Source organism: Pelodiscus sinensis, chromosome 10 (assembly GCF_049634645.1).
Source record: "Pelodiscus sinensis isolate JC-2024 chromosome 10, ASM4963464v1, whole genome shotgun sequence".
Taxonomy (NCBI): Eukaryota; Metazoa; Chordata; order Testudines; family Trionychidae; genus Pelodiscus; species Pelodiscus sinensis.
In genome coordinates, this window is record NC_134720.1 from 3,802,298 (window position 1) to 3,815,426 (window position 13,129).

Sequence of the window (13,129 nt, forward strand, 5' to 3'; positions counted from 1 at the left end):
TGTTGGGGGTGCAGGAGTCCAGGCAGGGCCCTTGTGGACATTGGGGGGGGAGGGCAGAAGGCTGAGGGGTGGGGGTGCTGGATTCAGGGTGGAGGGGGTTGAGGAGTTCAAGGTAGGGGGATGGGGATGTGGGAGGGGTGAGAGTGGGGGGGGTGAGGCAGGGGCTCAAAGTCAGTGGTCCCATCTGGTGGGGGTCTTCTCTCTCCCCCCAGCCTCTCTGGCTGGCAGGAGCCTCCCCCTCTGCCAGCAGGCATTCTCCCTGTCCCCTCCGGTACTGCAGCCAAGGCTAGGTGGGAGGGGAGAAAGGGCTTGGGGGCAGGGCGGTGTACGTATCCAGTGTGGGGCAAGCAAGATGGCAGAGCACCAGCCCTGCTGGCCAGTCTCTTGGTGGTACAGCTGCCCCCAGTGGTCACTCTGCAGTACAGCTCTCCTCTGCGCTCACTGCCCCCAGTGGCCACTCTCAGTAGTGCATTACTCCTCTCTGTCCTGCCCTTTCCATGTTATGGAAAACAGTCCCAAATCCCGTTTTCCTGGCACAACCAAACCCTGACCTTGCTTAAGTTAGGATAAGCAGAAGCTGCACACCAAATTTGGTGGTCCTAGCTCTTATATTTAGGAGGAGTTCTTGAAAACATACACACACACACTTCTAAAATATATAGATAATTTGAGACGTAATGCTCTCAACACACTTTACCTAAAGATGAGTATTATTTCTGTGGGTTTTTGCTCTCAGATATTAACTGACTTGCCCAATGTCAAACTGAATTGTGAATGGAACGTACATCTCCTGATGTTCCAGTCCCTGCGCTAAGCATATTAATTTGTTCTGCATCCTCCCTGGTTTTTATCATATGATGTTGCTTGGCTATACGGATTCAGGACTGTGCTTTCCTTTTCCTCAATCAAAATGAAAATAACCACATACAGTTCAGAAAGTCCTTTGAATGGAGCAGGAGTCTAACAAAGGGGTTAGGTTAGATGTGGGCATCATTCAAGGATTCCAAAAGAAAACCCCAAATGGCCTACACAAGGGGGAACTGCATTCCCACTCCATGCATGGCACACACATTCCAGTAGTACTCTGCGCCTACTGCTGACATCGCAAGGCATGCACCAAAGGGAGTGGCAGTGGTTAAACTTTTTGGTAAACGCTAGATGTTGCCAGAAATGGCAATTTTTAGACACTCCCTGTCGTTGCCGACTGGGGCTGCTGGAATATGGGGGGACACACCATGCTTTTGGAGCCTGTTACATGTGCTGTCTGTGGCCTGTGTTTCCAAAGGACAGGTCTGCATTTTGAAATGTTACACTGTGGTGAGCCCACCAGGAGAGGCAGTGAGCTTCTGGTCCCTGAACTTAAAGCAACCCATGTAGCAAATGGCCATAGTGCAGGGGCTGTACTGAGCACAGGAAACAAAGATGGCGAGTGCTGGGCTGGACATATATTCCTACAACTAGAGGGGAAATTTCAGGAGGGCATTGACGCAGAGCTATAGGAAAGACCTGGTTAGCGCTGATTAGGTAGGTTAAGCAGGTCTCTGGCACTGAGCCTAACCAGCCAGTCACCAAAGAGGGAAACAGGAGACTACAATGCCAGCGAGGGAAAGACAGCCGGACAAGCTCTGCAGGGCCTGGGTGTCTGAATCAGAAGGTGGGACGGAGCTTTTCTAAGATGGACAGGGTCAGGACCATGAAGTATGGGAGCAGTGGTTACAGCCATTGCCCCTGGAACAAGTCCTTGGGGCCAGACAGTAGCTGAGAATCTTAAGCTACTGCTGTCAGGAGATGGATGTAGCTGAACTTCCCAGCGCTCCCCAGGGCCTTAGAGACCCTTCAGGATTTGCTGCTGCGTGCCTAGGATCTGTTACAAAGTACTGCTTGCAGCACAGGAAGCTGATTCCACTCTCAAGTACGACCCACTCCTGGTGCAAAATATGTTCCTCCTTTCAATCTCCAGTGGGCTGCAGAATAACATGCAGACTTTACAGTCTCTCCATCGGGGACAGACTGATCTCCAACAGTGCTCAGTGACAGGTCAAGCTCTATTGGAGAAACTGCAGAGTGTAACAGCCAAGAAAAGAAAGAAACACAAAGTAGCGGGGGAGGGGGACATGAGGAAAAGCTGCAGCTTTGATGCACTACAACAGGCCTCTGGTGATTGAGGAGACACCAGCACCAATAAAAAAGCCTTATATGCTACAAATGGAGAGTGCCGCTGTCAAGCTGGTTCTGAAGGTGCCTTGCCATGACAGAAGGGGACCATTCCTGCCCACCCACAGAGAGCTCTGTGAGGTCATCCCAACTGCTCAACAAAGGATAAAGGCGATACTGTCACCACTGTTTGCGGTGGGGGAACCAAGAGCTCTACTCGTCTGGATAGCACGACAATCCATGGAATGGATTGGAAGGGAAACTCCACCCAGTTGCTCCAATGGGACCTTCAGGTCCCACAGAGAGAAATTGGGAAACCTGTGGGATTAGTAGAGCTAGACACAGAATCATAGAGTGGAAGAGGCCGCTGTAGATCATCTAGTTTAGGCCTCTGCACTGGGGCAGGGCTAAGCATTATCTATTCTAGACCATCCCTGAAAGGCCTTTTTTGTATCCTCCTCTTAAAAAAATCCCAATGACAGATTCCAAAACCTCCCCAGGTAATTTTTTACAGTGCTTAACCACCCTTACCGTTAAGATGATTTTCCTAACCCTCCCTTGGTGCAATTTAAACTCATTACTACTTGTCCTGCTCTCAGAGATAAAGAACAATTTATCACCCTCCTCTTTATAACAACCTTCTGTGTACTTGAAGACTGTTTTCTGTTCTCCACTCTTCTCTTAGCCAGACTAAACAAAGCCAGTTTTTCCAATCTTTCCACGTAAGTCATGTTTTCTAGACCTTTAATCGTGTTTGTGGCTCTCCGCTGGGCTTTTTCCAATTTCCACTTCTTTCCTTAAGTGCACTTCCCAGAATTGGACACACTACTCAACACCGATAAGGTCTTAGTTAGGGCAGAGTGGAAGAATTATTTCTCATGTCGTGCTCACAACACTCCTGCTGATACATCCCAGAATGAGGTTTCCTTTTTTGTAATCATTTTACATTAAACTCATTTAGTTGGTGATCCACTCTCCCAGACCTTTTTGTTCAGTACTCCTTCCTAGACAGTCCTCTCTCATTTGTGTAATGGATTGTTCCTTACCGAATTTCATCCTGTTCATTTCAGACCATTTCTCCAATTTGCCAAGGTCATTTTCAATTCTAATTCTGTCCCACACTTGCATCCCTCTCAGCGTGGCATCATCCACGAACTTTTTAAGTAGAGTCTTTATGCCATTCTCCAAATCACTATGAATTTTTTGAATGATAGGAATATGTGGTGCTCTTCCTCCACCGTTGAAGGAGCTCCCTCATCGGGGCAGCACACCGGTTCTTTATGGATGATCGGTTGGGAGCACACCTGGAGCATTGGCTGGTGCCGAAAGACACCTGCAGCCAGCTTCCTCTTTCTGAAGGGGCTGTTTCCTCTTCCCCCTTGGTGCCACTGCAGCCCTCTCCAGACATATTGCTTCCTTGGTCTTGCAGTTCTCCATATACACATTTGTACTGAAGTCCTTGTGTGCATGCAGGTTTCCCAGCCCAGCCACCTCCTCCAGCTCTCCCATCTGCTTCCTGAGGGGACCGGTAGGCACCTCCCTCTCTCACAGGATGGTCTCCCCAGCCAGCTGGCTTTCTATGATAGAGAATCAGGCCACAGTCTCTGCAAACCCACACCAGGACCCACATAGAAGTACCCATGTGACTTGAGACAGGTGTAGGAGCCAGCAGCAGCATTGGCGATTTTATTTTTTCTTCCTCCTATAAATTCTGTTTGCTGCCCCTTGGTCACCACAAATCTGGCTTTTAAGCCCTTTTCCCCTAGGTCAGTCCTGCCCCTCATTAACACGTAGAGGAAGCATAATCAGAGACCAAGGCATCAAGGGATGGAAGCGAGAGTCCTGCTAGTAGGGTCCGGCCCTCAGTCCACAACAAATCACAATGTAAACTTTAAGCAAGCCAAAGATACACCAAATGGTCAGACAAGCTCATGGTTAAACTGTGATGTCCTCGAGCAGAGAAATGGCAGTACCGAAGGGGCAGTAGGTAGGCGAGTTACCAACACCAAAGCTGCATGTGATGCTAGCTAACGAAGTGGAAAACCAATGGTTTGGTGCCCTGTGAATGGTATGAAATCAGCAGCATCGTGGGACATTGGTGTTCATTGTACACGGTGCTTTGCACAGTGCTAAGGTACCAGAAAGGGAGCTGAGGAGGCTCCTCGGGAGAGAATAAAGATGAGCCTTGTAGCTGCTGCTGGCACCCCCAGGGCCTATGACATTTTCAGCAGCAGCCCCACTGCTCTCCGCTCAGGACATGGCACATAGCTAATGTAACGCCAATATTTAAAAAGGGCTCTAGAGGTGATCCCGGCAATTACCAGTAAGTCTAATGTCAGTACTGGGCAAATTAGTTGAAACTATAGTAAAGAATAAAAGTGTCAGACACATAGAACAACAATATTTGTTGGGCAAAAGTCAAGATGGTTTCTGTAAAGGGAAATCATGTCTTACTAATCTTTTTGAGTTCTTTGAAGGGGTCAACAAACATGTGGACAAGGGTGATCCAGTAGATATAGTGTACTTAGATTTCCAGAAAGCCTTTGACAAGGTCCCTCACCAAAGGCTCCTACATAAATTGTCATGGGATAAGGAGGAAGATCCTTTCATGGACTGGGAACTGGTTAAAAGACAGGAAACAAAGGGTAGGAATAAATGGTACATTTTCAGAATGGAGAGGGGTAACTAGTGGTGTTCTCCAAGGGTCAGTCCTAGGACCAATCCTATTCAACTTAATTATAATTGTTCTGGAGAAAGGGTTAAAAGTGAGGTGGCAAAATGATAGAGGTCTATAAAATCATGAGTGGTGTGGAGAGAGTGAATAAAGAAAAGTTATTTATTAGTTCCCATAATAGAAGAACTAGAGGACACCAAATGAAATTAATGGGTAGCAGGTTTAAAACTAATAAAAGAAAGTTCTTCACACAGCACGTAATCAACCTGTGGAACTCCTTGCCAGAGGAGGCTGTGAAGGCTAGGACTATAATAGAGTTTAAAGAGAAGCTAGATAATTTCATGGAGGTTAGGTCCATAAAAGGCTATTAGCCAGGGGATAGAAATGGTGTCCTTGGCCTCTGTTTGTCAGAGGCTGGAGAAGGATGGCAGGAGACAAATCGCTTGATCGTTGTCTTCAGTCCACTCTCTCTGGGGCACCTGGTGGTGGCCACTGTCGACAGACAGGCTACTGGGCTAGATGGACCTTTGGTCTGACCCAGTATGGCCGTTCTTATGATGGCAAGAGAGAGATCGCTTGATCATTACCTGTTCAATTCACTCCCTCTGGGACACCTGGCATTGGCCACGGTCAGCAGACAGGGTACTGGGCTGGATGGACCTTTGGTCTGACCCAGTATGGCCGTTCTCATGTTCTTACAGTGTCACTGGACAGGTTAAACTGCATGGTCAGCAATGGCCAGCCCCCGGGGGCATTTGTCAGCAGCTCTTCCCCGTGTTCAGCAGAAGCCAGTGACCATGTTGGGGCACTTTCTGGGGGCCTTGGGATGGCAGGCGTAGGGAAACGTGGGCCATGGTTTAAAGGGGGACATAATACACTTGGCATATTGTGCTCATAAGTTGCCTTTCTGCTAATCTAACAGCATTGCTGAGGTAGGATTCAGGGTCAGTGGCCAGAAGGGCGAGAGCTTAGAGAGACCCTACCCTGAATTCTCCAGGGGTCATCACAGAGTCGATATTCCCATCAGTTCAACCTGCTCAGTGTTAAAACGTCCAGCCAGGTGTTCAGAGAAAACTCAGTGAAGGGCAGTCCCTGCCCTTGTTCTGTGAGGGGGAAAACCTAAAAATAACCGGGACAAAGTAGCTTGATTTTGCTTGCATGTGCACTGGAAAACTTCATCGCTACCTTTTTATTTGGCCAGACACGGCTGGCACAAGGGAATTGTTGGGCAGAATTACAATGAATGGGGTAGACAATTGGGTAGATTTTTTAAAATTTTCTTTGGTATAATGTTAACCTTAAAATGCACCTTTTGTTCCTGGTTTTGTGGTGTGGCTGGTTTTAGAAAAACAAAAAACCTACTGTGTGTAAATTTTAATTTTCAAATGAAACTTTTTTTTTAAAGTTTTGAAAAAAAAATTTCCATACAAAAAATGGTTTTGAAAATTTTTGTGCCTTTCACAATTAAAAAAAATCTATCAAACACACACTTGAAAACTTTTGTTAACCCTAAATCTGGTTTCAGGTAAACTAAAAGTTTGATGGTCATTTTGACTGAGAAATATCAGTGGCTGAATATTGTAAACACTTTTGAAACCTCACTTTCCCCCAAGTGGGTCCGTTATCTCTTCTAAGCCAAAACAATGTAGAAATTTGAGAGTCAAACTTGTTTCTTTCTTCAGGCTAAGCTCTTGTGAGCTCGTCTAAAAAATGTATTGTGTTTTCATTCACTATCCTTGGCAGTGGGCTCTGGGGCAAATGTGGAAGTGCTTGTTTGTCACAATTTGGCTGTCCCTAAAATGCCGGCAGGAATGTTGAGTGCCCTGGATTTGGGTTGGTGGAGTGGGAAGAAACCACCTTTCTTGAGCACAGACAGCAAGGGAGGTCCCCCTCTTTCCCACACTAAAACCAAGCAGGGATCAGCAAGAGAGCAATGGGGCACTGGACTGGAACACCTACAAGCTCCTAGAGTTAGTGAGTAGGAAACTCTGGTCTCATCCAGGGTCTCATATACCACTGCCTAGAGGCCTCATACGTCTGATTGCAAGAGGGGATTTCTATTGGGGGTACAGCTTTGTGCACAAGTGCTGGAAATCTGAGCGGGGCAAATCTCTTCTGTGAGAAGGAGCAACGAGGAACAAATCTGGGATGCTTGTGGCAGCTGTCGCATCGTTTCCTGCCTGCCTGCCCGTGCAATGTCTGTTAGCCTCCCCCCCCGAACTATGGGCTGTAGGTGGAGACCCAGTGCTGCCCATTGAGGTGAAGGAGGGCTACTCATGCAGCTTACTCCCCCCATGCTTGGTAGCTCATTCCTGGCCAACACAACTGTTTCACTCCTGCTTATCTAGGTTTTAAAGCGCTGGGCTACCCAAAAGATTCTATTGTATGAAAAAAATGGGGGGGGGGGGGGGGAGAGTTGTTTTATACCTGCTTACAGCTCTGGCATTAGAAATTTAAATCTGAATTTTTTTCTTCTTAGATACCCCCCCCCCCCTTATCTGTCATGGTTTTGTAACTAAGCTTTATTGTTTGGGAAAATCACAGTAAGATTGAAATCTTTTAGAAGGTTATTATGTAAACTAAATGCAGCATTTTATGATCCTTTCAAGTAGTCTCAGATTTGTCTTTCATAACAAAGTACAGTACTGAGTTTTAGCGCTCTCTCTCTATTTCTTTAGCATAGCTTTACAAGCTCCCTGTTCAGTTCAGCATTGGAGTCCTCTATATCAGGGTTCTCAGCTTTTTTTTTAGAAAGTACCCCTTTAAAAAATAAATTATAAGCACCCCCAGTACCTACAGTTTTTGGACAATTTTTTTTTCTACCATTGCAACACATTTGTTTAAACAACTTTATTGTATCCGGGCAGGCAATGACATTTTTGGGTTTAAAAAGTACAAAAATAATAAAAAATTCTGTAAGACTTAAATTTCATTTGTCTTGATGTACCCTCCAGACTTCTCTCGAGTACCCCTAAAGGTATTCGTACCACTGGTTGAGAAACACTGCTCTATATCGCCAACATAATCCTATTTTCTTATTACAGAGCCAGCCAATCAAAAATGCCATAGTCACTCCTAGAACTATGAGGTTCCCTTATTTTCTGCCTTAAAATTCCATCTGCTCACTACACAGAGGCACTGTTTTGAGGCTGGAGAAGGAAGATGCAAACACACTCACAAAATCCACTCTGACACAAAAGCAGACTAATTAATATGTTACAATGCTTCAGTTAACCAAGGAAATATCTGTTAGATCAGATCACTGTTTAAAGGCCATGATCAATGTGAAATATTTTTATCGTAGTTTTCTGACAACTTCCTTTAGTTTTTTAAATCAGTTTGGTGACACACTGATTCAATGGTATTTTTGTTCTTCATCGCTGAACTAGTACCAATAGGGTGCTATAATGTTTGTAGCAATTACGGTTTTTAACAGTTGTTTTCATTTCCCCTACAGGTAAATACGTTTATCAGCCAATGACTCCTGTGGAGCAGCTTCCAAGCACTGAAATACCCATCAGGCCTAGGGACTCCACAAACACCATGCAGATTTCAGTCTCACTCACGGAACACTTCTTGAAGTTTGCACCTGTCTTCCACCTGCCGCTACCCCCTGACTCCCCGCGGTACTGCACAATCTCTGACCTCTTTATCGACAATTACCGTGTGAAATGCATCAACGGGAAGATGTGCTACGTGCAGCGGCAGCCTCCTGCTGTGCCCCATAGAATAAAGCCTGACGAGTTTGCTGTTCGCAATGCCTTAATTTCAAAAGAGAGCAATACACCAAAACCAGATCACTGCTCTTCCCCCTCCAGCTCGGAGGACTCTGGGATCAATGCTGTTGGGGTTCCCTTTATGGAGTCGTGTGATGAGGACACCGAGGAGGGGGCGGAGCTAAGTTCTGAAGAAGATTATAATCCTGATAGTAGTTGGGAGCCAGATGAATGCCCCCTTCTGTCACCCTCGCAGTGTGAACTGGAAGTGATTGAGACTATAGAAACTACCGTGTGACAGGCGAGTCAGAATCAGTCCTATGTACACTAGCCAATATTGCTTTTGTAGCATTTATATTTGGTTTCTTTCTGACAAGTCCTTTTTTCCAGTGCACTTGAGACTTTCAGCCTCTTTACAGCAGAACAGTAATGAGACTTACACTTACTCTAATTTTAATGCGCTCCCTTACTAAGCAGATCTCCCACTTCTATGCAGAAGTGACGATAAAAAACGATACCGCGTTTATGACAAAGCGGGCCCAGACTAAGGTCTGGGTCATTTCCTTTGCTATTAATTGTAACAGGAATTGCACCCTCCTGTGTTTTATGGGGACATTTATGATATACTTTCCCAGCACAGGGTATTACAAAGCAGCATGGAGAAGGCTATGCAGTTGGCCAGACAAGCAGGAAAGCCGAGTAGTCTTTATTCTCTCCTCCTGTCGCACAAACACATACACCTACGCCCAGTTTGAAAATCTGGTGTGCTCCCTTTCTCTCCCAGCCAAGGGCTCCCCTAGTAGTACACCCCTTTTTGAGCACAGATGTGGCTCCTTTCAGACCTCCTCAGCCCCCCTCTTTGAGTGGCGAGAGAGCATTGCAAAGTGCCTCCTACCCTTCTCCAGGCTATGCATAATGCATCCACAGTAGCAGAGCTCCTGCTAACTCAACAACCAGGGACTGATCATGGGTCCTGTCAAGGCTTTTCCCCCACTCTGGCATGATACATGCAGAAGTGGGGACCCACAAAAGTACCCCAATCTTTCCAGACTTTGGTATAAAGCTTCCCCCCAAAATCTTAAACACCTAAATTTTGGGGATAAAAAAATTCACTGTCATCACCCAAGTAATGATAAAGAAACCAGGGAAAGATCACTTGGGAAATCTCAGTCCCAAAAGTAAAAACCATGACACAAAAATTAACCAATACCAGGTTAATAAAAAGAAAAGAGAAAGAACTTATCATCACCACGATATTCTTGTTGCAAGCATAATGAGTAGATGGAGAAGTCACAAATTAACATACTCATGGGGTAAACCCCACCATGGGCCAAGAGCTTAGTTGCAAAAGAGAGGAAAACCCCATTTCTAAATGCATAAACATCAGATTCCCATTCCCAAACCATAACACCTAACGGATTTATCTAAACGTTACCCTACTTACAGATAGTGAAGAGTCTTGGAGAAGGAGACATGTCTGCCCCCCTCAGTAGCTGGACAGAAACTGCCCAGAGACAAAAGAGGGAAAAACCAGAAATTCCTTTGTCCCAGTTTGAAATTCCTATGTACATTCCTATTGGCCGACTACCTGGCTTAGGTATAGTTAACCCCTTAGCTCCCAGGCTGCTGGCCTTCTCTCATGATCAGGACAGGTCCTAAATTCAATTCCCTCAGCAGTGGAGTTTTTTTTTTGCTGCCAATACATCATTTAGCCAGAGCCAGCCCTGTCTTTCTCTTGACATAAAAAAAAAGCACTAGTTTTTGTTTGTTTTTATTTTATTTATTTGGAGATTTTGGTTGTACAACTCAGGCCCCGCCAGGCTGAGCTGTGAAGTGACAGCTCTAAGGGAGAGAGAAGGGTCCAAAGTAACATGAATGTTCTGCATCAAAAGGGGAGAGGGACAGATGAACAGTCAGGTCAGTTGTGCCTCTGTCTGAATATCTGCATCATCCTTGCTTTGATTAGCGTTTCGTTTAATTTTGGTTCAAACTATTGCCAGTGCCAAGACCAGATTTGAATGTGTCGGTCGTTAAGGCAACAGATTGGGGAGGAGAACTGCAGGACAGAAAATGGCTCATTGGTCTCATACTTTTCCTCAAGCCTTTCTTTCTAATTTGACTTAAGTGTATTTTTGCCATTTCCTCCAGTTTAAGTTGATAAACAAGGATTATCAAACCTTACCTAAGACTTTAAAGGCCCAATGTACATGTGTCTGCCCTGAGTTGTTAAACAATACGGAGTTACGGTTACCAATAGTTGTGCTATTAAGAAATAAATGTGACCACTTAATTTGTATGTGTGTATTTTAGCTGGAGAATCAAGAGGTACTGTCTAACAAGAGCTGGACATTGATGGATTCTAAAGGACTCTTCCCTAAGCAAGATGCTAAAATAAGAAACATTTCTCTGACTTTATGCTCCAATCTCTTGACAACCTCTAAATGTATTTGAAAACTTTTGTATGACTGAACTGGTTAGGGACAGTTGTAATAACAGTTCCGCTTCTGATTGTAAACCTGGCCTTGTTTGTAATTCTTTTGTTTGCTATTTACCTTTCAAAATTATGGGTGAGACTAAGGATATAGAAAATACAGTTTTAGTTATCAATACTAAATCTCTTATTCTATGCTGTAGAATGGAAATATCTTTACCATTGTATCCTGACTTATTGCTAATTTTTATACACTTCGTAATTGACACTTTTAGAAAATATTTAGACTACAGTGTGTGTGTGTGGTAGGAATTTAACATGAATTGTTATATAAAGTCATACTGTACTTTTTGACTAAAAACCAACAGAGGAGAAATAATAGGTTTTATAGTTTTGATGAAGTATATAAACAGTGCAGTCCTTGTTATAAATAGATGAGGAATCTGGCCCATGTGAATGAGCAAATACAGTATTACCAGGCATGTCAAGAAACATGAAGTTTGGTTGACATTTAACGGAAGATTGTAGGAAAAGCTATTTAAATTGAGTTTCTTTTTTTTTTTTAATGTGGGCTTTATGTTTCCTGGGTAACCAGGGTTTTTACCTTGGCAGTGTTCTGTCTTAAGCATTGTCATGAGCTTCAGAGGTAGAAGAAAACATTAATTAATGCTATTGTATTTGTATATAAGCCTTCAGATGTCATTTGAGACTAAATCTGAAAACCTGTCATCTTGTGGCCTGCCTGGCTGACACAGCCCACTGGAGAGGTTCCTCCCGTTGATAAATGTACTTTCAGGGATCTAACACTGTCAGAGGGCCCTGCTGGAGAGAACACTGGAAATAATTACAAATTGTATTTCGGTGTAGGAACAGAATATTGGAAAGGGCCAACTGAGTGCGCAGTAAGCAGAAGGAGTAGACCTCTCCTTAGAATTACGCAACCACCCCTGCGGTCACAGGGCTAGAGTAGTGACTAGTGAAAATTAGTTGGGTAGTCTTGACTGAGATTAACTTAATATCCTCTGGTGACACAGATTCCATATCATCGTGTCGGGATACTTTTCTTTCTAAGCTATTAGCAATTACCGTGTTTGTCTCTTACCATGATCTGTATAAAAGTATTAAGCACAAAGGCCTTGTTACATCTTATAGAACCCCATGCATTTTAGTGGAGTACTTGGGGACAGGGAAGGGCAAGATTTGGGCAAATGTTTTAACAGACAATTCTATAATACATTTCTCAAATTTATGTTCAGTTCTTGAACCACTCTCTGAACAGGTCGCTTTGTGTATGCTACTTCAGAAAAATACTCAGATAAATGTGATTTGTTTTTTTTCCCACAAGCACAGATGTAGGTAGTCTGAAAAAAATCTACCTTTCTGATATCGAAGTTCTACATTCTAATTTGAATGACTGAGGAGTGTCCTGTTTCAGGTGTATGTATTTCCTCTAATAAAATACTAAACAATTGAAGCATAGCTTGTCTTAAGTAACTCTGTGTTCTACATATTAGAGTGAAGTGTTTCAGTTTGTCACTAAAGTACCAGTTACTCTGGCTCCAGTTCAGCAAGATGTCCAGCTTTCTGGACAGAAGTAGCTGTGTTGAAGTCACATGCTTAAGTAATTTCCACAACTGGAGCTTTGCTCACAAACACTGCCTGAATGTTTAAACCACACACTTTCTGACTTGAATTTAAATAAGACCGATAATTACTGGTGTCCATGCTCTCAAAAGGATGTTGACAAATGGAAAAGGATTCAGAAAAGAGCTACAGGACAATTTGTGATCTGGAAATATACCCATAGAGTGAGAGAGAAAAGAAGCTCAGTCTATCCAAGAGAGGGTTAGGGTAACTTGATCATGGTCTGTAAATTCCTGCATGGGGAAAATATTTCTAACAAATTTTTTTAATGTAGCAGAACAGGGCATAACAAGGACCCATGGTTGGAAGTTGAAGCTAGACAATGAGTGTAATTAACTAGTGGAATAATTTATATAGCAATATGATGGATTCTGCATTCCTGTTTTTATATTAAGACTGGGTCTCTCTTCAAATTATATGCAATAAACCAAGTAAGTTATTGGTTTGGAGGAGGAATTACATGGTGGCATTCCATGGCCTGTGTTGTGCAAGCAGTCAGACTAGACAATC

At 44.0% G+C, this 13,129-nt stretch overlaps 2 protein-coding genes across 2 annotated transcripts in view; one reads left to right on the forward strand and one right to left on the reverse strand.

Moving 5' to 3' along the window:
• Positions 1-12,454, forward strand: part of C10H3orf70 (chromosome 10 C3orf70 homolog) — a 37,691-nt gene extending 25,237 nt beyond the window's left edge. The window contains exon 2 of the mRNA XM_075937369.1: positions 8,286-12,454. Coding sequence (XP_075793484.1) covers positions 8,286-8,842 — 557 coding nt within the window. The 3' untranslated portion in view covers positions 8,843-12,454. The remainder of the gene's footprint in view (positions 1-8,285) is intronic.
• The window catches only part of VPS8 (VPS8 subunit of CORVET complex), a 167,233-nt gene that overhangs the window by 3,987 nt on the left and 150,117 nt on the right, over positions 1-13,129 (reverse strand). The window lies entirely within an intron of this gene.